Source organism: Bacillus rossius, chromosome 1, assembly GCF_032445375.1.
Source record: "Bacillus rossius redtenbacheri isolate Brsri chromosome 1, Brsri_v3, whole genome shotgun sequence".
Lineage (NCBI taxonomy): Eukaryota > Metazoa > Arthropoda > Insecta > Phasmatodea > Bacillidae > Bacillus > Bacillus rossius.
In genome coordinates, this window is record NC_086330.1 from 364,785,594 (window position 1) to 364,811,068 (window position 25,475).

The 25,475-nt window shown below is 37.6% G+C and overlaps 1 protein-coding gene across 1 annotated transcript in view; it reads right to left on the reverse strand.

The window, feature by feature from the left end:
- Positions 1–164: 164 nt before the first annotated feature.
- The window catches only part of LOC134528362 (xanthine dehydrogenase/oxidase-like), a 133,649-nt gene continuing 108,338 nt past the window's right edge, over positions 165–25,475 (reverse strand). Inside the window, exons 17-27 of the mRNA XM_063361926.1 lie at positions 22,840–23,023; positions 20,670–20,865; positions 19,599–19,789; positions 16,882–17,040; positions 15,780–15,908; positions 13,575–13,705; positions 12,173–12,263; positions 6,334–6,495; positions 5,486–5,582; positions 1,691–1,801; positions 165–720 (exon numbers count right to left, since the gene is read on the reverse strand). Of these exons, the coding sequence (XP_063217996.1) occupies positions 653–720; positions 1,691–1,801; positions 5,486–5,582; positions 6,334–6,495; positions 12,173–12,263; positions 13,575–13,705; positions 15,780–15,908; positions 16,882–17,040; positions 19,599–19,789; positions 20,670–20,865; positions 22,840–23,023 (1,519 nt within the window). The 3' untranslated portion in view covers positions 165–652. The remainder of the gene's footprint in view (positions 721–1,690; positions 1,802–5,485; positions 5,583–6,333; positions 6,496–12,172; positions 12,264–13,574; positions 13,706–15,779; positions 15,909–16,881; positions 17,041–19,598; positions 19,790–20,669; positions 20,866–22,839; positions 23,024–25,475) is intronic.

Sequence of the window (25,475 nt, forward strand, 5' to 3'; positions counted from 1 at the left end):
AAACTTGTTTTATCTACCAGGAAAAGGAAGTGTGATTGAGTTTTTCTTTTACATGTACCTACTACATATTTAAGATTTCTTACAGTGCTTGAAAATATTTTTATTGCTCTAATGTACACCATGAAAGTTTAAAATACACCAACATTTACATGTTAAATAAAAAAAAAAAAAACTTTTGACAATGATACTTTTAAAAACACATATGGGGGGAATTTTTTTTTCTTATTTTTTTTAATACAAACTCTTGACACAGTCAAAAAGTTTCTTGGCAATGATTAGAAAATTACATTTTGTGATTGTGCTATCCAAAGTAAATATGTAAAAATTGAAAAATTATTGAGAGTTTTTACTGCAATAATTACTATATATATTTTCTTTTGCATTTTTATTTTTATAGACAGATACTTTGAGTAATATTTGCCATCCCTCAGTGATGTTGAATACAACCATTATTTAACATATTATTTTTTAATCTACATTATACTGTAGCAAATTACCGTGCACTTGTGTAGGATTTGTGCCTCTGTCTCTTCTGAAGATTTAGCTGTGTTTATAATGTTGCTGACAACCAGCACGCAGCTATTCCGTCACCTTGGCTACACGTAGTTGAGATTTGTTCCCATCCACATCATGTGGTAGTGCGTTCATTTCTTTAGTAAGAGAACTGCTCGTCAGTTGTCAAGCTGTTGAGGAAAATGTGTTCAGCTGTCACAGGTCCATCTGGAAAGATTGTAATCATATAGAGCTGTAATTATTAGCTTCCTGAACTTTGGTCCTTTTGTAAAATGTTAGGCAACCAATAGCTAATTTCTATTTTAATCAACACTACTTGTTCCCTTGTGTGAAATATACGTTCAGCTCATTGTGTGCTGCTCTGCAACAAGTTATAAAATGAAAATTGCTGTTTATTATTAACTTGTATTTTCGTAAAACTGTTATGAACCAAAATAAAACCCAGATGTTTATCTATGCCACATGTTTCTATGATTCATGCAAAATTAAAATAAACCTACTGAAATAGCTGACAGTTTTAATGTTGCAAGTTTAAAATGTTGTTCCGATTAAGTTACGTTCCATCTACACCGCTTGTTTCCATACAAAATACTCATTACAGATTGGTGCCATAATCATTCTCTCAAAACCACAACTGTTTACTTGGCCAGACGAAAGTCCTGGCGTAAATCCTCGCTCGCTTGTCCAACATCCAATCATGGCATCCTATTTACACACACTGGCACACTGTATGCCTGCCTAAAACTCACAGTATGCGTGGCCATAACTCCCATTTTAATTTGTCGTATCATTATATCTATAACTGTTGTGGCCCCTTAGTGACTAGGTTTTTTCTTTTTTTCTTAGACTTGTATTTCCTAAACTATACCGACATACCACATGCATTATTTGGAACCCTAGGTTAGACACTGGTTATTCGTGATAGTAAATTTGGCTATGAAAATATGTATAAAGTTGGAATTATCTTGGATGGTAGGCACAAAAACAAATAACACTAATACATACATACAAAGACAACACAATACTGTACATTAAGACAAAGGCAAAACAATTGAGAACATATTCGTTCCCTGAATATGTACCCGTAAGAGGTACGTCTAAAGATTGCCAAGCCTTAGCTAGTAGGTATAGCCTTTATGAATGTATCTTGCGTATCTTGTTTATAGAGACTACTCACTCATTTGGAACCACTCGTCTTCCGCTCCAGCGTCTGTCCTTGCAGAGGCGAGAGCGTTCCGCACGGCAATAACCGCACCGTAGCTCATGCACAGCGGTGGCTCACCAGTGGCTGGTCCAACAACAGTCAAGTTTAATAAAACCTCTTCCTTCACCGTGCATTAATTAAATAATTATAATTTATAACATACGAGGAACCCTTATTTGTGTAGTGGTAGAACTGTTGTGTAGTGGATAGCTTGGAAAGCAATTTGAAATAAACTATGTACTGAATTGTGGTGTATTAAGGGGGTATAGTATCATAATTTAAATTGCTTCTAATATTTCGTGACTTTGCACATGAATTTAAATAAACTAAATTACCATATTTATTTGTTTATAAAAGTCTTTTTTATACCAAACAAGTCCTTACTTTTTTATGTACTTAGACAAATTTTATGTTAGTCCTATTATGTACTGAAAGATTTAAATCAGATGGTATACATGTTTAGGTTAACTGTTTGTATGTAGCTTTAATCTTAAAACTCTTTATATGTAATATAGAATTCATAAATAAATGTTTATTTTTTACCATAACCAAAGAAAACAGAGTTTTACAGGGTTTTTGAAAAATCAAATTTTTTTTTGATGTATGAATGCTATACCTACTGAAAAAAAAGTTTTTGAATACAAAGGCTACATAGAAATGGTTAACCCAAAACTGTATACTGTATGCTCCCAGTACATGCTAGAACTAACACATATTTGCCTTTAAGTTAGTAAAAACTATTAAATAAGAACTTGTTTAGTAAAAAAAAAAAAACCTTTTTAAGAAAGTAAAATTATGAGTTTATTTAAAATCATGTGCAAAAACACAAAATATTGAAAGCAAAATAATTGAGGATACTATCCCTGTTAAGACATTTCACCTGTGACAATCCGATAAATTCCTGAAGTAGAGTTCGGGAATTATCTATAAAAAAAATTGAAAGGTTATAAATTATACAGCTGTAATGGTCCCAAATGCATGGGTACACACATGGTCCTTTCACTTTACTGCAAGGATCTCCACAAGGATAAGAAATTACTAATGTGTGTGCATGTAAAAACGGAGCTACAGAGAAACAGTGTTATGAAGTTTATGAAGGTACTTGGAAATTTAGACCTACCGACATGGAAAACTTATAGACAGGGTGAACTTGTATTTATTTATAGCATTTATAGCATTTATAGGTCAAGTGATACATTTTTGAAACATATGCAGAAAGTTTTCTTAAGAGGTTTTCTCTGTAATTGGGCGTGGTGGGATTTGCAGTCCTTCAATACCTGTCTAATGTCGGTACTTCACAGCAGTATAATGGTCTTTTTGAAACCTATTCAGATACGAGGATTTTACTAATTACATTGTAAAATGGCATTGTAGGGAATATATAATTTTAATATCCTGCTAAACCTTATTCTAATTAACATTAAAATAATAAATATTTAAGAAGTCACCAATTCTCTATCTGTATACCAGTGTGTGAACTCATTTATTCACTGACAGATTACAGCAGAGATTTTTTTTAAGGGTTGATTTGTAAAGTGTTATTGTGTTACTGAATGGACAGTAAGCACAATGAATTGACTTTATCAAAGTGGGATGCATCGTGAAAAGATGTCTGCGACCGACTACGGTTCTTAACTTCTTTGTAGGCGTAGCACCTAGGAAAACTTCAGGAACTGTAGAGTAGATACCATGGCATCTAGACATTTGAGTGAGCCCCTTGTTTCCCTGAAGATCAAGGTCAACAAAGAGGTTTCTTGAGAGCCAGTTCCAGTTTGTAATGTAATCTCTGAAAGTGAGAGGCCTTCCGGTAAATAGGTAACCAGTCTTGCAAAACTGGCCCCGGTAAACCTTAAACAGAACGAGAGCTGGTGTACCGTTGACAGTTTAATATCTGGAGAAAAGTACGCGAGCTTGTGGCAAACAAGGTCATCGAGTTCATTTAATTGCAGGTCTCGTGTTGGTGTTGTTTTCCTCCTCGATCACTGGAAAATTACAGTGTGTATCAATGTTTATCGTCTCGTTTCTTTTTTTAGGCTGGACTTGTTGGCATTTAGATCAACACAATATTTTACTCCAGAAACAAAGATACTGATTTATAAACTATGAGATGTGTTTTTGAATTAGGTATTCTCGCACAAGTAATAATTATATCATGAAATATTTTGACTAAATGAGAGAACAGTAAAAAAAAAAAAATTCTCAATAAAACATTTTATTTTTGGGATACTTATGCATATAAAAAAATTGAGTTGTAAAAATTGCTTTTACTAGTTAATTTTTACATGTGTTATTAAGTATTAATTTCCAGTATACTTACACACATACTGGATGATGTCAAGAGTGGTGACATAAGCTGGAATTATGATTTGTTTAATCTATCCAATTTGTAATGGCAGCTACATTAATGCTGCTAGATTTGGCATTATGAGCTTGCATAAGAAAATCACTTCAGTTCAGCATTATAAAAATTGAAAAACTTTGCTCAAAATTTCTTTTTGCAGATTAGCTTACTTTTTCCTTGCATGATTGGTTTCTTGTAAATTATTTTTGTTTGCATTAAATTTCGGATTATTTTTTGACACTTTCACATTAGCAAACAAAACATGCTTAAAAATTTCATTTTTCCTTTGCAAAGGAACAATAGGTTGTTTAGTGTGACAAATGATATATCAAAATATCAGGTGATAAGATTGGTCATGATATGCATCTCACTTTGCTCTACTACGTTCTCTCCTGGACTTCCGTGTGTATGCTGTCTACCGTACAGCGTCCTAATGAATTTTACCCCCAATAACTCTGACGAGTCTGTAACGCACACTGAGGTGATGAGCATGTGAAGTGCCCGTCATTCTGGAATACAACACATTATCATTAGTTAAGCTGTAGCAGCAGTGGTGTGCAAGCAGTGGAGTGGTTACAGCAATAGTCTGAACGGGAAAACCCCACTGGTCGACGACGATATTTGCCATTTAGCCCACCTGCAAAAATCCGTGATTCGAACCCAGATTGCCTTAATGGGAGACACGGGTGGTCTGAGCAGTACAGCATCACGGTTGCTGCAAGTCGTGACTATAACTAGACTTGACTGATAAAAAAACACTGAGAACTCGTCATGATTACCACCAAACATACCGAACAGGAGTCAGCCATGGCTAGAGACAAGATTTTATGGTTTTATTTTTAGTCCGATTTCATTTTTAAAACAGAGGAGTTCTGTGTTATTGTTTTTAAAACATTTTTTAAAACACATTTTTAAACATTTGTTTTTTTTAATACTTACTCCAGTAAAATAGTGACAAATTTATATGCTACATTTTTACGATAAAATAATTTGTAATAGATTTGTCAAAAACGGATACAATCAGAACAATAATTTTTTTTTATGTTTTTTTATTTTTTGGTACATTTTTTTGTGTATGTAAATGACACGTTCCTAGAATTTCAAACATTAAAAGATTAATTATTTATGATTTTAATAAATTTTTGGTTAAAAGCTACTTAATTCCATAATATAACTTGCAATTTGGTGCTATATGTTAGTGTGCCATAGTGTTACGCAGTGTTTTAACATGCTATCGGTGTTACTTTGGTTTTTTCACAATATATAATTTTGTCCCTAGCCATGGCACATGTGTGCTATTGAAATTATAGCAGAATTTCTTTCACTCTAGGCTGCGTTTAGACATCTTTAATTGTTTTGCATGTTGCTAAACGTTATTCTTGCTGGGTGTGTAAAACTAAGAACATTAGGTACTAAGGGCTTGTCACCTTTCGAGCGGAGAACTCCAAACGGGTTGGGAGCATCTCTTCTCAGTTCTACTCTGAAATCAATAGGAATATCTTTCGCTCCCGGGGGCTTGTAGTTCTGAAACATTAAACAACATGCTAGGCTTACGTTGCATACTTATTTTAAAATTAAATGAAAACTGTCTTATTATCTCTATCGACCCTTTCTTGACATTATTTCAACTGTGTGACATTTTATCATATAGTTGTGTAATATTTTAAGCTTTTTTTCAGTAATGCTCCAGTAATATTTTTTGGCATAAGTTTAATTTTTTACTGTCCTGGGTTTTGGCATGACTTTTTTTATGAAACAAGAGTGGTATGAGCTGAATGGTTATGTGGTTTCTCACAAACAGCATGCAAATTTTTGTGCATTGAGTGAATACCACTTGGCTGTCCTAAATCAGTGTGTGTTATGTCAGAGGTTAGAACTGAACCAAAAAAATCTCTGTTCACCCCATGAAGTTTCACTCTTTTGAACCCTGAACCCCTATTAACAACCTAATTATTGAAAACATAATTATCATGATTAAAAGTAAAAAAAAAAAATAGTTTTTATGTGCTATAGAGATAAAAGTAAAATAAAATAACAGGCTCACATTATAGTTGGTGATTGCAAACATTTACCATTATGGCTGTGAGTACCTTAACACCAGTTTGTGGTCCTTAATATGTAACTCAACTGACATTGATAATCATACAGTACACAATGTTCCAGATACCCAAAAAATGTATTTTCACCTGCCTTTAGACAGGAGCCAAACATTTTCAAAATTAAATAATATTAATACCAACAATACAATAACAATACTGTTTGTTGAGAAGCGTACCCAGGTCCTGTTAGTCATCAGCTCCCCCGTCTCTTCGTTGTAGACCAACTCCTCGTGCAACCAGTAGCCCAGACCCATCACGAACGCTCCTTCCACTTGCCCGATGTCGACCTCGGGACTCATGCTCTTGCCGGCGTCTTCGAGGATGTCGACTCTCGACACCTGCGACAAACATCCTTACACTTCACTTTTCAAGTTCAAGCAGTCGGTGGATTTCAGAGGAGTTGACCATGCAAGCGTCATGGATAGATCTAATATATGTTTTATCAGATATGCATTTTTAAATGCAAATACATTCAGGTAATTGTTGATTTTTTTTCTTTTTTCCCACCGTTACTTGACAGCCGGGATTTCATTTCCTAAATTTGATAGCCAGTAAAGTGCTATTTTACATATAATGTAAGACATAAAAAGCAAATTAATAAAATTAAGCATTTTAAGTGTTACTACCAAAGTAAAAAGTAACATCTTCTGTGGAATTGCTTCACTCCTCCTGAATTTGATAGATGATATATATTAAATTGTGGAAAGTGACAGCAAAGGGTGATACATAGCAAACTCCTGCCCTCTGCTAATAATGTTTTAACTAAATTGCGTGATGTATATTTTTTTCATAATTAATTTATTTGTCATGTTTCTTTTACTATGCATTTAAAGTATTTTGATTGTGCTAAAATAAATATTAATTAATCATTATTAATTTTAGTTAGGTTTTACATACAGTTTGAGGTATTTTCTTTATTATTCTATTGTTCTATGGTTTTATTCTGGTGCGTTAAACATGTGTTGGGTTTCAACAAACTTCAAAGTTCCAGAAGGTTTAAAAAGAAAGGAAGACAGCAATGGGATACTCTGGCACCCTGAAGTAATTTTTAATTGTATCAAAGAAATAGCCTATGTCGCTGGAAAATCCATCACGTAGGCATCAGAAGGTTCACTGGGCACTTTTCAGCTAACCAATCAGAACGAACCATGAGGTGGTGTGATGTGAATCTCAAGACTTTCAGAGAACAATTTGCAGCAACACACCTTCCCTATATGGTCATGTATCTGGTTCTGTGTTGTGATTGGCCAGGGTGACCACAGGGTTGTCTCCCTTTGTTTATAACTTTGTAAAGGAAGGTAACTGCGTGGTGCAAGCTAGTTGTCGCTCGATTGTCGCCATGTGCGGTCGCGTCGTCAGCAGCTCGTGAACATATCATGAGAACTGAGGGACTTAATCATTGCTTGAGCAACCTAGCATTACAGCTGGACACACAACGTGCTTCAAGTATTACCTGAACCGAGTATTTCGGTCAACTTTTTGTGAACTAACTTGTCTAGACATGAAGACAAACAATTTTTCTAAAACGTTGCAAGTGAAGCAAGGGACTCCTAGAAATACTACAATTGTATTCTTCAGGATTGCAATTCAACATCTAAGTGTGAATTTAAACTTAATAGCTAGAGGCTACAGACAAGATTTTTATGGTTTTATTTTTACGTTAATTTAATTCTTAAAACAGGAGATTTCAGTGTTATTATATTTATTTTTTATGAATTTTATGTATTCATAAGGATAGCATGATATTAAACAAACCTGAGACTTAATTGTTTCATTATACATACTTATTTCACCAAAACCATGTCATTTCAACTGATATATGATACACTTTTTCAATAATTACAATATAATGACTGGTATAATATGTTTGTCTAACTACTCAGAACAATAACAATAAATCAGAAAGTATTTGTGTATTTGGAAAATCTACCACCTTTGTAATGTAAAAAGGAGATACTAATAACAGTTACAAGATCAAAGAAAGTAAAAATTTTTGCAATATATTTAGTACATACATTTTGGTACAAACTTTATGGTAAATAAATTAAATTATTTGAATTTAATAAATTAAAAGATTATGGTATTGTGAACAGAGTTAATGTTTTAATTAAAAATGCTGTTATATTTCATGAATTAGGTTGCATTTCGATGCTTTATTGTGTATTAACTTGCATTTCGGTGTTATGTCGGTTTTATCGCAATTCACCATAAATAGCAAAAGAGCCACTGTGTATAAAAATGTTTCAATCTTTTTTTTTGACGTGACGTCTAATAAATCGATGAACGCTGGCTGCACGCACGAAAAATTGTCCCACTACGGATGTCCCACTACGGATGTCCCACTTACGCATGTGTGGCATCTCTCTGGTATGTTGCGGACGGTACAGAGAACTCGGCCGGCACGTGGTGGCAAACCGAGGTTATTGTGCACCGCGCCACGGGAGTATATTCGCAAGGAAATGGAGTTCTTACAAGTACGTATTATTTTAATTACTGGTGTAAATCAGTATATTTAAACAGTTTTGTATGAGTATTGTTTTAGCTGTGTAACTAAATATTTATTGCTGGTATGATATTTATCACGCTTTAGTTTGACATTGGTAATTATTTGTCATGAGTTATTAATTGATCAACTAAATCACACACCCTATTATAGTTATGAGCCCATGAGCGTGTAAATATTTAGAGTCCAACAGAGAATATGCTAGTTAAAAGAAATTCAAACAAATATCGTGCGTGGAAAATAATTAATTTATACCATCTGAAACAATTTTCTCAATATGGCCTCGTGGCCGTGAGGATAGAATGGCTGACTTTAATCCAAAGGTTGTCTGTTTGAATCCCGGCAGCTGCAAATTTTTTTTGTACTTGTAAAAATAAATACGGCGCACGGAACATTTCAAAAGTAATAAGTACAGTAAACTCCCGGTATACCGCGCCCCGATAGATCGCGGAATCGGGTATATCGCGGGTCAAACCATGTCCCCCAATCAGAAATGAATAATAATAATAATAATAATAACAACAGTAGAACCTCGTTAATTCGTGATGGTCGGGACCGAGATAATCACGGATTACTGAATTTCACGGACTAGCGATTAAAAGCCCAGAAGGTCTTGTCAAGCTTCTCAGACACCGGCGTGCAGCTGGGTTAAGGCCAAGGTCATGTGACGTAACATCTACCGAGGCTTACTGCGCCTTGGCAGCAGATGGATAAAAAATAGTAAACTCTCCATTATTCGTGTTAATTGGGACCCGCAGATGCCCGGATAATTAAAATCCTGTAAAAAAAAAAGTAATAAACCCGGATAATCCGTTCACGGCAAGGGCCGTCTTCGAATTAGTCTCGGCTTAAAAAAATACGGCACTGCCTAGCCATTAGTTCACGGTCATTTACAACAGCCGAAGAGAGAAAGATAAGATCGTGCTGAACTTGTACACATCAATTTTGGGTATCCCCCAACCCCCCCCCCCTCCCAACTCATACCACTTCGTCCAGCCGAATGCCAGCCAGACACGTCACTCGCCAGACGCCTGCCGTGCGTTGGCGGGTGGAAACAAACAAAGGGAGACGGGAAGCAGAAGTCAGGACATCCGCTCAAGTTTAAAGAGTGACAAATGTGACCGCTGAAAGGGGGACGACACAAAGGGTCGGTACAAACAGCGTTGCAGAGTTTGGCGGCCCATGCGAAGGCTTGCAGTGTTTGCCGGCCGCCGGCCCGCGTGACGTTAATTTTAAGCGCTGACAATTTTTACTTCTTTTTTTCTGCACTTTTAAATCGTCCCGGATTATCCGATACCCGAATTAGCGCGTCACGGATTAACGAGTTTCTACTGTAATAATAATGGAATAAATGGTTGACAGCCGATTAGGATAATTTTGCGTTGTAACTCACAAACTAAGCATCGGGCAGAAAAAAGCCTAGGGCGTAGAAAATGTCCGCAGTGAAATTCTAAACAAGATATCTCCGTACATTATTCCTCTATCTTGTAGTGTTTTCAAATTATGGTCCAATCCAGACCAGTGTTATTTTCTGAAACACTAGTTCTTAAGATTTTTTTTAACCCACAAATAAAGCATCGGACAGGGGACCCGATAAAGCCCACCGTCCAGCGACATCATCCAGCGTGACTCGGCTGGGGATTGATGTTGGATAGGCTTGGTTGACGGCAAGCGCTGGGAGGGGAGAGGCGCCGCGGCTGGGAGGGGAGAGGCGAGCCGAGAATATGCGACCAAGACACCCGGGTAGACGGAGGAGTGGAATATAAGCGCCAGTGATGAGAGGGGCGATTAAGCCGAAAGTGGGGATGTCTGGTGACCTTGAGTAGTTCACTCATTTCCGTCGGCACACTTCTCGTGTTCACGTGTGTTGACAAGCGGAGACATATAAATGTTTTGTTATAACTTGAACCTACAGACGTAATATTATTCGTTGTATTATACACGTTCATCTTTTTACTTTGGTATAATGTTTTAACATTAAATAGTAAAGTAAATCAGCTAGCGTATTTTTAATCTTTGCCGAGGAATTCCCAGTGGTCCAATACTTACGTGAACCATACTGTACCACTTTTGCCGTGAGGTAGTAAACAAGCCCCGTAAATGTTTATGTGTAGTGGCCTCCCGACCTTTAACCAGAGGCTGGGGAATATAACACTTGCCGATCCGAGCCACACACACTCAGCAACTCGACACAGCGTTTGATGGAATAAGTAAAGACAACGTTTAACAGACTTTTTAATACGGCGCCACTGATTGCGCTAAAATTATTTTGGCACAATTTTTGTATCCCACATGTGACCATTTATAATTTACTGTAAGCATGGATAACAAAGTTTAACCACTTTACACGATAGACGATTCTTTATTTTATATTGTACGAATGCTAGAATCGTTTTTCACATATCTGCTGCATACTTCTGCAAAAGACACGCTATCTGTAAGTACGTAAATCTAGAATTTTTATTTTGTCAATCAAACTCGGTACTTTGCGATTCATATTCGGTTTGAAGTATTACTATGGCCTTTCTATTTAGAAGACTTTGACCACAGAATCGTGTGTAACCGCACACACTGCACTTACTTTGTTACGGACACTCAGACGAAGCAGATACTGTGGCTGACACCACGAGACTGGCAGCAGCTTGTGTGCCGCACATGTGTATGGCGGCGTGTGGCGCGCTCGTAGGCCGTGCGACAAACTGTGCGCGGCATGCGGAAAAAAAAAATTCAACATTTAATATTTATCTTTAAAATTTTTATTTTTATTTTTTCACCCGCGTTTAGTGAAAACTGCGGATGCAAAGTCCGCACAAAGGCGGGCCGTCTATACTGTGCGTGCTTGCCGACCTATTAGAACACAGGTGGTGTTTTATGCCTTTTGACCTTGGTCACATCGAAATGTCGCGGTTATGCAACAACGCGGGTAAAAGTTATGTCCCCCGACAACCGCGTTAAATAGGGAGTGTACTGTATATTTGAATTAATCAATGCAAATAAAAGTAAATTTATTAATTAAATTGTAGATTTCATTTCACTCCTTTGTATCCATACAAAATAGTGATAATACAATTAAAATGATTCAATTTTATTCATAAAAGTATGCAGAGGTAGATTTTATCATACAAAAGATAGAAAAATTAAAAAAAATAAATCTTCCTCAAAGAATACAATATTTTTAATGCCTAAATGGTTTGGTTGCAAAAACCAATTACGGCTCAGTCTCAGGCTGAATATGATATTTCCTTTTCTTCTGGATCAATAATTTCATCAATGTTTTGTTATGACGTTGTCAAGTTAAACTATCGTCCGTAAACCGACTTTACAGACAACCAATTTTTTTTTTTCATATACCACACGCAGTTCGTAACTTAATCAGTGGCCTGAAACATTGGTGAACTCTGCCTCTGATGCGGCTGGAACCCAGAAGCCAAGCAAGCTCTGTGAGCACACTGGGTGGTGTCGAGTTGCTGCTGGGGTAGGTACATTTCGTGCGTGGAGTTGGCTGCACTTGCCTGGTGTTGGCCCGTGAGAATGTCTACCTCCACTTCGACCACAGTCGCGCCCCAGATCGTGTAGGGCTTCACACCGTCCCGGGGCGAGAACCTGCAAGGTAACAGCACTGTGCACTACATGTGTTCCAGCTTAACAGTTTACTCAGTTCCTGTATCCAGCAATACCTTTAACTCTATGTTATAAATTTAGGGATGGGTCAGTCAAATCCTCAAATACCATCAAATCCTCAGTTACTATGTATGTATATAAAATTATGTGTGTGTGTGTGTGCATACGTGCGACTGTATGTGCGTGAGTGTGTTTAAGAGGGTGAGTGAGTGTGTGTGTGTGAGTGATTGTGTGTGTGTGTTAATCTTAAAAAACTTAAAGTAAAAATTCTGAAAATTATCTTTCAAAGTTATGTACATTAAATTTTCTTGTAAATGTATATTTGAGTGTATCAATGTACGGTATCACCTTAGATTGTAGTATGTTTTGGATATGTCAACTATAAATATGTAAATGACATGTTCCATAGCCTTATTTATTTATTTATTTTTAACCAAAATCACGGCTCAATGGAATGTATAAATAAATTATAAAAAAAATATTTTAAGTCTAGTTTTGCAACTGCATCCTTTGAGGAAAGTCTCTCCCGAAAAAAATATTCCTGTAGCCGCCCCTGAGCTGAGCCCACAGAATGTTCATAAAATAATGTTCCAGTTTCAATGGTATACCGTAACAGTTAAATTAAGACTATATACAACAAATTATACATCAAATTAAAGGTAAACTAACCTAGTTTTTCTAACAAATCTTTAATACGCGCACCTTTAGTTATACGGCACACATCCAACCAAAAGTCAAATTCTTCCTACTCTTTGGTTAATACATCCGGAGTAATGGCAAATCATTAGGTAGCGGTGGAACGTAGACACAATATTTTATAAAGTCCTAAAGGAAAAAAATTGTCTGGCGTTATGTTAGGTGAATGTGGAGGCCAGCGAAAAAGAGCCATGTCGTCTCGATCATTACGACCAATCCAACAGTCAGGGACTTTGATGTTCAACCACTCTCGTAAAAAAAAGAGATTCCAACGGGGAGGGACTCCATCCTGTTGCCAAATAAAGTTTGCAGATTCACTCTCTACTAATTGGGGAAACATATCCAGATAAGCAAGCAAGAAAACAACAAAGCAGTACTCGTGCATGCACTTATCTAAAATTGTTTGTGTTATTCCTTAATTGTGACCTTGAACCAACACTCCACAATACTTACAGTTGATGCTATTAAATTTTTATAACCGGGACATTATTTTATGGACATAACTGTGTTTAATGATACAAACTTCCCACACAGTCGTGAAGCACTATCCGTGTTGTGAAATCCCTGACACGTACACTAGGCGTTGAGTGAACTCACATGTAGGTTGCGCTGAGGTCCACCATGCTCATGAACGCAGTCAGCACCAACTCCTTCCACGTCTGCTCCTTGTCGCTGGTCCTGAATGGCTTCAGACGTTCCAGGAGTGTCTCGCAGCACTTCATTGCCGCCTTCACAGGGAGACACGCACAGTGTTATGTGACAGAGGCGGAACCAGAAGCTCGTGAAAAAGAAAGGAGGATTCGGGACAAGGAGTTACGAATTGTCAGGAGATGGCATGCCGTGACATAGTTGGTCACTTTTTCACCTCGCCACCACCACATTTATAAGCCCAAAACATTTTGGAAATGGTGCTTGACATTACTGATGTTTGTTAGTAGAGATTTATGTAAATTAATTTTCAATTTTTTCCATAAATACTTGTTTTAATTTAAAGCTATTCCAAGTTATTGAGTGGTACCTTGAAATTTTTTTTTTATAAAAGTTTTGAATTTTCTTTGGTATCAACTCTTAATAGTGGAATAAAAAAAAATGTGCCCATGTTGGGTGCGTCACCATGCCTCACTTACTGGGTAAGTTTACACATCATGGTGCAATTTACACAGCCTGTATAATGTAATTTGGAGCTTTAAAATAATTCACAATTGTTATGATGATTTGTTACAAATTTTACTATACTAGCCACATTAAACTTAATATGCAATTTAATGAACTAAAAATAAAGAAAATTTATTTTACTTTTCTAAATAATTTCTTAAATGGCAACCTGAAATATTCCCTCACAAAATTTGCTATCGTCATCAGTATTAAAATTTACACATTTAAAAAAAAATTATAATATGAAACATAATTTTTTTAAAGACACTACACAGTTAACCAGTAAGAACCTTCTATTGCATTCTCTGTTTGGAAATTTTTACCTCTAAAAGTGCTAACAAAAAAAATTAACTTAAGTTAAGGGAAAATGCATTTACTATTCTGGAACAAATTCACAAGATGCAATAGCATTGCAAATGTTACAATGCCTGCTAGGAAATATCTTTGGACTGGTCTGAAGGTGCCCCCTAATGCACTGTTTTTGAATTAAAGTCACTGTAAACATGTCCCGCATGCAACTGTGGCTTGGTCTTAGAATTTTCATCGTTAAACACAGTCAATTCCGTAAATAAAGTAAAAATTGTTTTCGCATTGCAGACACTACACTTCAGTCAATGTCTGGGTGTCCAACCAATATGATGCAGACCATTTATCTGGGGAAAAAAACGACATCACCCGTTTCCTACTTACTATGTAAACATGCATAGCCTACATGACCACTTCCTAGTTTGGGGTCACAAACTTTTTTTTTTTTACATTTGAGGTCACAAACCTTTTTTTTTACAGTCTTCCCCAGAAAATGTCATATGTTGCTCGATTGGTACAAGAATGGCCTGCATTACATGAACTAAATTATAAAATTTACGTAAAAGAACCACTGCATATTTCCATCGAATATAGGCTTGCAAAATGTCTAGCAGCCTTACGATTAAAAAAGAAATGTGGGAGGAGGCAGTATTTCCACGTATTTTCTTGAAGAAGTGCCTGATCTGATTTAATTATTTATTTACAGAGGTGTTAAAGAACACTCAACTATAATAGCACACTCAGCTTTAAAGCTTCATAACGGCAGATTTAGTAACGTGTAAATGACCAGATGATAACTTTGGCGGAGAAGCGATCAGAATTTTCGGCCTCACAAAAACACTATGATCTAGGTTTCTATTCCTGGCATCAAAACTCCACGATGTTTGGAAGTTTGAAAGTGGTACATGCAGCGGTGCTCGAAATAAAATGGTTGTAACCGAAGTTATATACTCCTACCATTACAAAATATCTTGTCGTACAGTACCTGCAGGCATGCTAAATGGCTGGAGACAGGAGTGATGAATTTATATCTGTTTAAAACACAAGTCTTTTTAACACGCTTGCATCAGCATCAATTGTAACTAACGAACTATGTAAACAAATATTTTAAGTCGATTTTAATCAACTTGTGTCGTATCGATTAGAAACTTTACATGTAGGTACTATATTTAATCCGGAATACAATACAATACAATACAATAATTTGGTTCCGTCGAACTTAAATTAATAATGGTAATAACGGTAGGTAGACAGTGCAACTCGTCATTTAGTGTGTAACTGTTAAAAGAGTGTTTATTTTTCTAAACTGTAATAATTAAATCGGAAGTGATTTAAACTCACATAGCAACAAGATTCACTGGTCATGCTGCCACCAGTGACCATCCCGTTCGGTGTTATCATGGTGTTGCTTGCTTTGATGCTGACCATGTCCAGGGGGATCCCCAAACCGTGGGCCGTCACCTGCGCCACCTGAAAGCAAATGAACATTAGTACAAGTAGAGAAAAATTATCTATGCATTTTATCATATAGGTTTTATGCACCGTTTTAAAAAAAAAAGTACACAAACTTTTGTAAAATTGTATATTTAGTACCTACCTAGTGATAATGATTTGAACGGGTGTATAATATATAGCACAAATATTGTAAGGAACACCTCAGTACAAGGGCGTAGTTAGGGAGGAGCCATGACCCCACTCCAAAATCAATCTTTTAAATTACTAATATATCACTTAATTTATGCCCACTGAATATGCAAATTTAGCGGGTAGCTTTCTCTTTAAACATGTATTAAGACAATCATAAGCTGTAGTATTACAATGATCCTCTTTCATAAGTGGCACACTTTATTTAAGAATTTTAGGTTTTGCAATTGCACTTAAGGGTCTTTAGACAGCCTAAAAATGATTTTTAAAGCATAATAAAATATTGGGAGAGGACTCCTGGACCATCTTGATATTCAATACCACCTCCCTACCCACCTACCCAACCCTCAGAAACGGGCCTATCAAAAATATATCCTTTAGTATATAAGAAAAAAATATTAACACTGGTTTAGAGAAAACACAATCATTTCTTCCAAGCGTGACTTTACCCTGTTTGCATTGAGGAAAAAAAGTTGGAAGTTGGAATAAAGTTACGAATATCCAGTTATCTGAAACTACGAAGAACTCTTTGTTTATTGGAGATCAATTCTTTGTTGAAAAGTTCTAACTTTACTGTAATTTCCTACATTGCACGAATCCTGGCTAAGCACATACCTATCTCAGTAACTAACTAGTATGGTAACTAATTTTGGGTGTGCAGTGATCATTACCCAAAATAGGCAATACTTACAAGAAATCAAGCAGACAATTTTTAGGACGCGAAGTGTATACTTTGTTTTTGCCAGCAGAGTTCAGGGAGAGTGAGTACCAGCATAGGCTGGCACGCCGGACATCTCACCTTCGTGTTTATCCCCTGCCCGCACTCGATCCCGCCGTGCACCACGGCGACCGTGCCGTCCTGGCCGTACACGGACACCATGGCCGCGAAGTTGCCGAACGCCTGGAAGGGGTAGCCCATCGGCACCAGCGAGATGCCGCGCTTCTTCCAGCGGTTCACCTGGAACGTGTTCAGCCATGGGGGAGAAGCTCTAATCGCTGAGATAGAGACGTAGTTTTTAGAAGCAGTTTTGGCCCACCCGCTGGACAGCAGCTTTCATGATGTATAATTAACACAGCTATATTGACTGTGAAAAATAATGCATTTACTATTATCAGGCAAAAAAAAAAAAAAAAAAACAGTGAAATTGTTTCACTTTGTTTTACAAGCCACATATTTTGTGGTGTGGCATACCAGAAAGTTTGCATCTCCTACTAATTTATATAGAACATTCTCTTTTTTTTCTTTTCAAATTACAAAACAGCATTAAGTGTTTCTCGCACAGTTTGAATCTCTGTTACTAAGCAGTTGTTGTCAAGTAGAGAAATTAACATTTAAAAACCTAACTTTTTGGATTTTAATCATCTGGCGGTACTTTTTCTAGCAGTTACATGCCCACCTAACAGATAGCGTCACATGTCGCGCAAAGCATTATGGTTTCAGTTTCCACTGAAAGAGTCGCACTTCTATATTCCCCTCCTTTTTCTATGGTGTCAGCGAACAACGGGAGACCTAAGATGCACATAAAGTTCTGCCATTCCCTATTACACCTGAAAAATTCACCTTCGGGATTTGTTTTATTTTTGCGCAGGAAAAATGAATTCAAATATTAAAAGTGGTCGGTTAGGTTAGCTACATTAAAACACTTTAAAACACTATGGACGGTTAGTTAGGTTAGTATAGCTGCATTAAAATAAACAGAGAAATATAAATATTAATAAATAAACCCGAGGTAGGCCGAAGGTGAATTGTTCGGGTGTAATCGGGAATGGCAGAACTTTATGTGCATCTTAGGCTTCCCGCGAACAACAGCCCTCAGTCTGCGAGGCCTGCACGAGGGCGTGCCCAGCGAGGAGCGGGCACCACTTCCCCAAGTCAGGGGGGAGAAATGAAACAGGAAAGAAAAGTTAGACAATTTGTAACATCCTCAAAAACTGTTGATCATTTTTTTTTTTAAGTTATACTTCTTTATGCACGATATAAAAAAAAAGAATGAGAGTGAATTTTTACGATGCTACGAAATTTTCGCAGGAAGAAATAAAAAACATCTACATACAATTTAAAATGATATATATGTGTGCTTTTAAATTTTTATATTATAGGGATTGATATAGACTGCTACATATTATTAAGAACATTTATTTATTGTGAATGCTAGTGATAGATATTGTGTTTAAAAACTTTTTTTAAGTGTATTTGTATAAGTGAGTAAGTGAGGTTATTTACCGGTATATATAAAATTGTTTACATTAATAATTATTACATTATTATTTAAAAATAATTAAATTTAATATATTATACTATAGATTTAGCTTACTTAATAATTTTCATTATTAATTAAAATTAACCTCTATGATTTTATTAAATTGAATTTTGATTTTTTACACAAATATTTATATTAATATTGAATACAGAGTGCTTATTTAAATTTTTTAATTTGGTTTCATTTATACTTTACCAACCGTATTTATAACATTACTCCAATCATTTTATTATTTTATTTCTATTAGTATGTAGTTGTTTGCGTGCAAAATTAAAGTAAATTTTTTATAAAGCCAAGTAAGTTTTAACTTCTAATACGTGTACATAGGTACACGCGCATAATTTAAAAAAAAAAATATATTCTCCTTTTGTTATTGTTAGGGACACAATTATTTCGCAGATTCATTAAGTAACAAAATAGACATGAAGCACATACACATTTTCCTCCTGTTGATGATTGGACTGCAATGATCTTGACTACCCTGAGCCAGTTACGAACAACGAGGAGGAGAAGGGGTTACAGAGACACGTGCAACCGGCCAAAGGATGAGACTTTTCTATCGACCAATGAGCACTCTGAAAAAACTTGATTATGTATAGACAAGTTGAGTCTAGCCTGGAGTGAATTGAATACGCTTTGTGTCTCTAGTACACCATGGTATCTCCTCCCCCATGAAAGAGTTTTAAAGTTTACACACATGGGCATGTAACACATTTTTGCAGCTTTCCAAAAAAATATAGAGCCTAAAAAAATGTATATATTTCAACAAGCTACGAGAACATTCAGCGCACACTGCTACTAAATCTCTGTTAGTCTTGAGCAATTGAACTGTCGTAGAAAATAAATTTACAATATCGATGTTGCCCAAGTAAGTACATAGTTATATACAACTTCGAAGGAGACTTTACTTTTATATTTCATGAGAGAAACAGACTTGGTGGTTCTCGAAGTGAGTGAATTCCGTGGGATGACTTTGAGATGACGCTGTTAATAGAATGGTTGTGAAGCAACATAAGCATTATATCATTGCTTGTGCGAGTAATACATTTGTAGGTGAACAATCACGGTTGACTTTACAAATTAATGTTTCAAAATAACTTAAGACTGTAATTCTACACTACATAACAAATAATGTTAACTGTTTCTTTTTTTATATATATAAATATATTTCCACCAAAGTTTTAATTATCTGATAGGCAGTTTTAATGCCATATTATAAAGCTACTGGCAACATTGTATTAACAAATATAGTTACTTTGTTGAAATCTTCGACATTTTTCTTCCTGGCCTCGTAATTGGATGATGTTTTGATGTCTTTTATCATGCCTGGGATGGGGTTGTTTGCAGGATTCATATTTTTCAAACGAACGTCAGTTGCGTCCTTTTTGACAGTCTTCGCAATGTGCTCCATGATGGTCTCTATGACAGCAATACCCTCCGTAGAACCTGAAATGTCAAACAACACAGTAATAAAAAAAACTTTTTTTTTTTACACTTTTCAGCCAGATATTTGTATTGCTTTCATATTTTTCAGAAAATGGAGATAAAATAGTATTTGCCTAGGAATTGAAATAAAGTATTGATACTAAGCTGCACATTTTCAAATAAAAATGTGCTATTTCCTAGCAATTGGCTCTTTTGAACTATTTTCGATAAGGCAGTATTATTAGTTAATTTTCACACGCAAATTAACTGGAACTTTATACAGTAAAAAAATTGTAATAAATCAGAGATTTTATAAAAGCAAGCTAAAACACCCATAGTCATTTTGAAAGGGTAATTACGCAACTAACCAAAAGTTTTAAGGAAATTAAATTATAAATTCAAATTTTCGGTGAACCATAAAATCATTAAATAACCTCCTTTCACCATTCCACGAGTGTAACTACCTACCACAATCCTTCGAGCACAGTTAAAACACTCAACTTGTTCTCAACTATGTGTGTGCTAAGATCCAGAGTGGTGAAGGGAGGGGGGGGGGGGGGGGGGGGGGGGGGAGTGTTTGGCTATGCTTACACTTGCAAAATCATGATTGAGAAAATGGGGCTGAGAAACGTAAACGTGAAAACCTAGGTTTAACGGAAACTTTCTGTACCTAATACATTTTTCCGGTTATGGCATGCGTGTAGGCCAAAATATGGGCAGTGTACACACACACGAGCACCGTATCCAGAGGTGACTTGTGTCGGTTGAAGCACACGCCAGAAGCTCTCGGGCCGCGTGCGAATCATGCAGATTTGCACCCGTGCTCTAAACCAATCACAGAAGGAAAAGGAATCAACGTTGAAAGACAGTGCTTAGCCGGAGCTCTACAGAGGCGACTCACTGGGCGCCCTGCAGTACGTGTTGGACGGGATGTCCGTCTTCACCGCCTTGCCCATCATGGACCACGTGGCGCTGTCGTAGCAGCTCTTCATGTGCTCCAGGGACTGGTCGACCACGGGCTCGTTTATCGCCGTGCCGTAGTTCTCGTAGAAGTCGCACTTCAGGTACTTGATGTGTCCCTCCGAGTCCACGCCGACCTGTGATCACGCCACGTCTTCTCCGTCTGCAAACCTTCGCAGTGTTCATTTTCTCTTTCTTTGTGTGAGGGGGACTTTGTACGTGGTGAATCCTGATATGCAATGAGTCCACAGGTGTGTAGTCTGTGACATGTATCACATAATTTTTTTGTACATCACTCATAAATCCAAAAATTGTTTTTCTCAGAATTCTACAAAATAAGGGTTTTCTGGGTTTTGGAAACATATATATATATTTATTATTGATTTATGAACAATATACAAAAAATTAAGTTGTATAAGTTAAAGGCTACACACAAACGATTAATTAAAAAATTAAAACTACATGATTACATGCTATTAGTACATGCTAGGGGTTGACATAAAAGTTATCCTTTAAGTTTATAAAAAACATTAAATAAAAACTTATTACATTTGTAAAACACATTATAAACAATTAAATATATTTATGTTATGCATTTATTACAAATAGTGAGCAAAAGCATGAAATTATGGAGGAAGTATAATAGAGAAATATAATAGTCTAAAATAGAGTACTTTAATAGTTTCATACAGCATTTTATAAAAGTGTAGGTTAACATAATAGGAATTTAAGTACCTAATTAAGTTAACATAAATATATCATAAAACAATGTGAGCGACTCTTTCAGTACTCGCCAGTGATGTGTGATGTTTAACAACCTACCTCGGTAAAGAGCAAATTCACGTGTTGTCATGTTGCAAATACACTTAGGCTGTGTTCCAAATAGGTAAAACGTAAAAATGCGTGCTCACGACGCTCACGTACTCGCTCTCGGAAGTGACGTCACGAGAGTGTTGTTCCATATAGTCGAGTGCGAGCACGAGAACGAGTGCGCATATCGAGTGCTTTTGAATGCATGCTCGTTGCGTACTCTCGTAACCATTGTTTGTTTACGTTTACGTCTGGACTATTGATCTAAAACAATGGCAAATGAACAATGCACGTTTCATTGTAAGTACCTGTTCGTAATTAAACAACACGAGATGTCTTCATGTGTACCTCCAGTAACAATCATTGCTGCAAGGATTGTGTTATAATTAAGGTTATGTTACCCGTCTCCTGTTTATTGCCTGGACAATGCGACGTAACCGTTGCCGTCGTAAACGTCCTTGTTGTTGGATTACTACCATTAGGGCCGCAATTGCGCCTACTGCGTGTTCTATTGTCACAAATCAAAACCTACACATAAACACACGTCGCCGCCTACCACATGGGTGTGTTTACTTTGGAGTATGGTTGTGTTCCAAATGGCGAGCACGCACTTTGCACGCAAGGAATTGTGGGTGTGAGTATGAGCACGAGTGCAAGTGCGAGTGCGAGTGCGAGTGCGGATTATTTGGAACACAGCCTTAATACGAAACACGGACACACATAGTAACATTAACTTCTTAAAAATAAATATATAAACCAATTATGTTTTCAACTACATTTCTTGATGCGAATCACATGTAGTTTCCACACCCGTCGCTAGAATTTTATACTGGAGCAGCTACGTCGACTATTTAATCATTTTATTAGCAGACCGAAATTTTAAACTAGGCATATAATGAAACGGTTCCAATAAAAGCAAACCCCCCTTCCCCCCTCCCTGAAAAAATTCCAAACCCCGGCTTTAAACCTGATTTTCGATCAGGAATTTGATTAAAATACTACTCAGCTTGTTGAAATTCACTAAATTTCCTTTTGGCTTTGTGAACTTGGCAAAACTGTCGTATTCACGAGACAAATGCGCCATCCGCCACAGATAGCAGCACCATTGCATTCACGAGACGACTCTGCCATCCGCCACAGATAGCAGCACCATTGCATTCATGAGACGACTCTGCCATCCGCCACAGATGGCAGCACCGTCGCATTCACGAGACGACTGCGCCATCCGCCACAGATGGCAGCACTGTCTCCCACCAAATGCCGTGCACCGAGAGCTGGGATGTCACACGCGGACCTCTCACCTCGTAGTCGGAGGCGACCTGGTGCCGCTTGCCCATGGCCTCCATGTTGGACTCGAGCAGCATGGCGATGCGCACGGGCCGCTGCAGCGAGTGGGCGGCCACGGCGCAGGCGACGGTCACGTGGGTGGCGCGCGAGATCTTGGCGCCGTAGGCCCCGCCCAGCCGCCGCACCTGCACGTTGATGCTGCGCACGCGCGCGCGCGACCGTCCAACATGGCGGCGGACAGACGCCATCCGCAGATCAGGGAAGCACACGGATGGAGCATAGGATCCAGGGGGGTGAAGCCAAAAAGGGAGGTAGATTTCAGTGTACTTCACGTGCCAATATGGCCAGGGGTGCAACAACAGGGGGGGGGGGGGAAGAGTATTTTGCCCCCCCCCCCCCCCCCCCCCCCTCTGAAACCTTGAAGTGGGGGCAAATGGGGCAAAGAAAGTGTTGTGTAATGAATTTTTAGATATTAAAACTGCTTCAATAGCACCATTTTCCACCTTGAAATACAAATTTTCCCGGGGGAGGACCCCCGGATCCCCCGCTTCAATAAGGGGAATTGATGATTCTTTATAAAAAGGTATATTGCCCCCCTTTGGAAATTTAGTTGTTGCGCCCCTGAATATGGCGGCCGTTTGTTTACAAATGTAGTAAAGTAGCTAGGCTACTTCAAACAATGGCCGTGAAAAGCCTGCGAACATTGTTTACAAATGTATCAGCTGTACCTGTATGGGAGGTTCAACTGGAATAAAAATATCAACTCATTTCATTTCATTTGTATTATGAAGATTATTTTTGGATTTTCAATATACATAAACGTATTAACTAGTAATATTTTGATATAATTTTCTTCCGAAAAGCTGAACTACAGTCGTTAATAAAAGTATGCTAGAACAGCTGATACAAATATAAACAAACGTCCACCATATTGGAATGTGAAAATCAGAAGAAAAAATTGGGGGGTGGGAGGGGGGGGGGAAACCGTCTTCACGTTATACGACAAATGCTCCATCTGTATCAATTCCTGATCTCTGCAGTTTTCAGGCCACAACCAGGGGCGCAACTCTGTTGGAATCGCAAGGGCGGCCCGCGCGAATTCCGTTTGGTGAGGGAGGGGGGGGGGGGAGGGAGGAGATAGGGACAGAGAGTTATGAGAATGGATTTTAACCGACACGAGTGATTTTGAATATAATGCTTGTATGTAGTATAATTCCAATATTTTGGCCTATATGCCTGCAATAAGCAGAAAACTTTCCATAAAGCATAGTTTTAAAGTTTACGCTTACTAACCCTGTTTCACAGTCTATATTTTTCAAGTTCAAGCGGGCACCCTCAGCGAGGGTCTTCTTAATTCAAGGGGTGGGCAGGTCCCCCCCCCCCCCATGTAATCAACGCCCATGTCCACAACAATTGTTTATCACTTAGTCCTAGTATATAAACTACGCAAAAATGCAAGAGACAAAATATTCAGCAACCATATTTTAGAATAACTGCACAATGCACAATAACGAAACGCAAGTATTGTTTTAAAACCACCGTTCTTACGTTTTGGCTTGCGTTTCCAACGGCCATAATATTTGAAGAAAAGGTTTCTGAAAACTGTTAAAAACGCAAACGTCTTGTGCATTCCAGAAACCCACGATATTATTTTTAAGCTGACATCATGTTTAAACTTGTTAAATGTTCACACAGGCATATAAAATAAAACTTAAACCAAATTATGGACATTTTTTTTTATTATTCGTATGAATTATCAAAAGAAGCACGGCGAACGTATTTTCTTTCTACTGTTTTACAGTTTAAAGTTAAGGGTTGGTAATATCTTGCAACTTGCGTCCCACCACGCCGCGAGCTTCACCGAGCGGACGGAGAATGGACGGGGGAATGTTGTCGGACCTGCGCGCGCGACCGCGGTGTTGGAGGAAGCCTAAAGGCCCCCACACACGTCAGTCCAAACCATCAGTTCGGACTGTTCAGTCGGAACTTACAGTTTGGAATGAACTGAGGCTCTCTGCACACACGATCAGTCTTGTGGTTAGGTATTCTTTTTAATGTTGTTGTGGTAATCTTTATTTTTGATGTTCCACAAACATTCATGTTCATGCCATAACTCTATAAAATTAGCAAGAAAATCTTTCGACCAGGAAGCCATTTCAGAGGAATAAATCTATTTCACAATAAACACAAACTAAATCTCCCCCTTTTCTATGACACAAACCTAGAACTAAAGCAAACAAAGATTATATAAACAAAGACATCTGCTACAAAGCTCAGCTGTTGATTAAATGGACTGACAGTTTGGACTGACGGAATGTCTATACCGGTCGGTTCGCAGTTGCACGACCTGTGCAGATCACCGACCGCTTCCCCTTCACTGCTTTGAACTCCCTCCACGAGACCTACTGCCAAGTATGGGCCCGCCCCGTTGTCCTCATTGGCTGCTCCCCCGGGACCCTTGGGGGTGACAGGCCCGAACGTCCACGCGCTGCTGGGTATCAGGCGCTCAGAACTTTGCGAGAGGTGAGCGCAGCTTTCTGTGGCACTACCAGCATGTTGATATATTTTAAACAAAAAATATCAACGTCACTGATCGTTTATGTTTATCAATATTACGTGAAATTTTGATAGTAACAGAGCTTTTGATGTT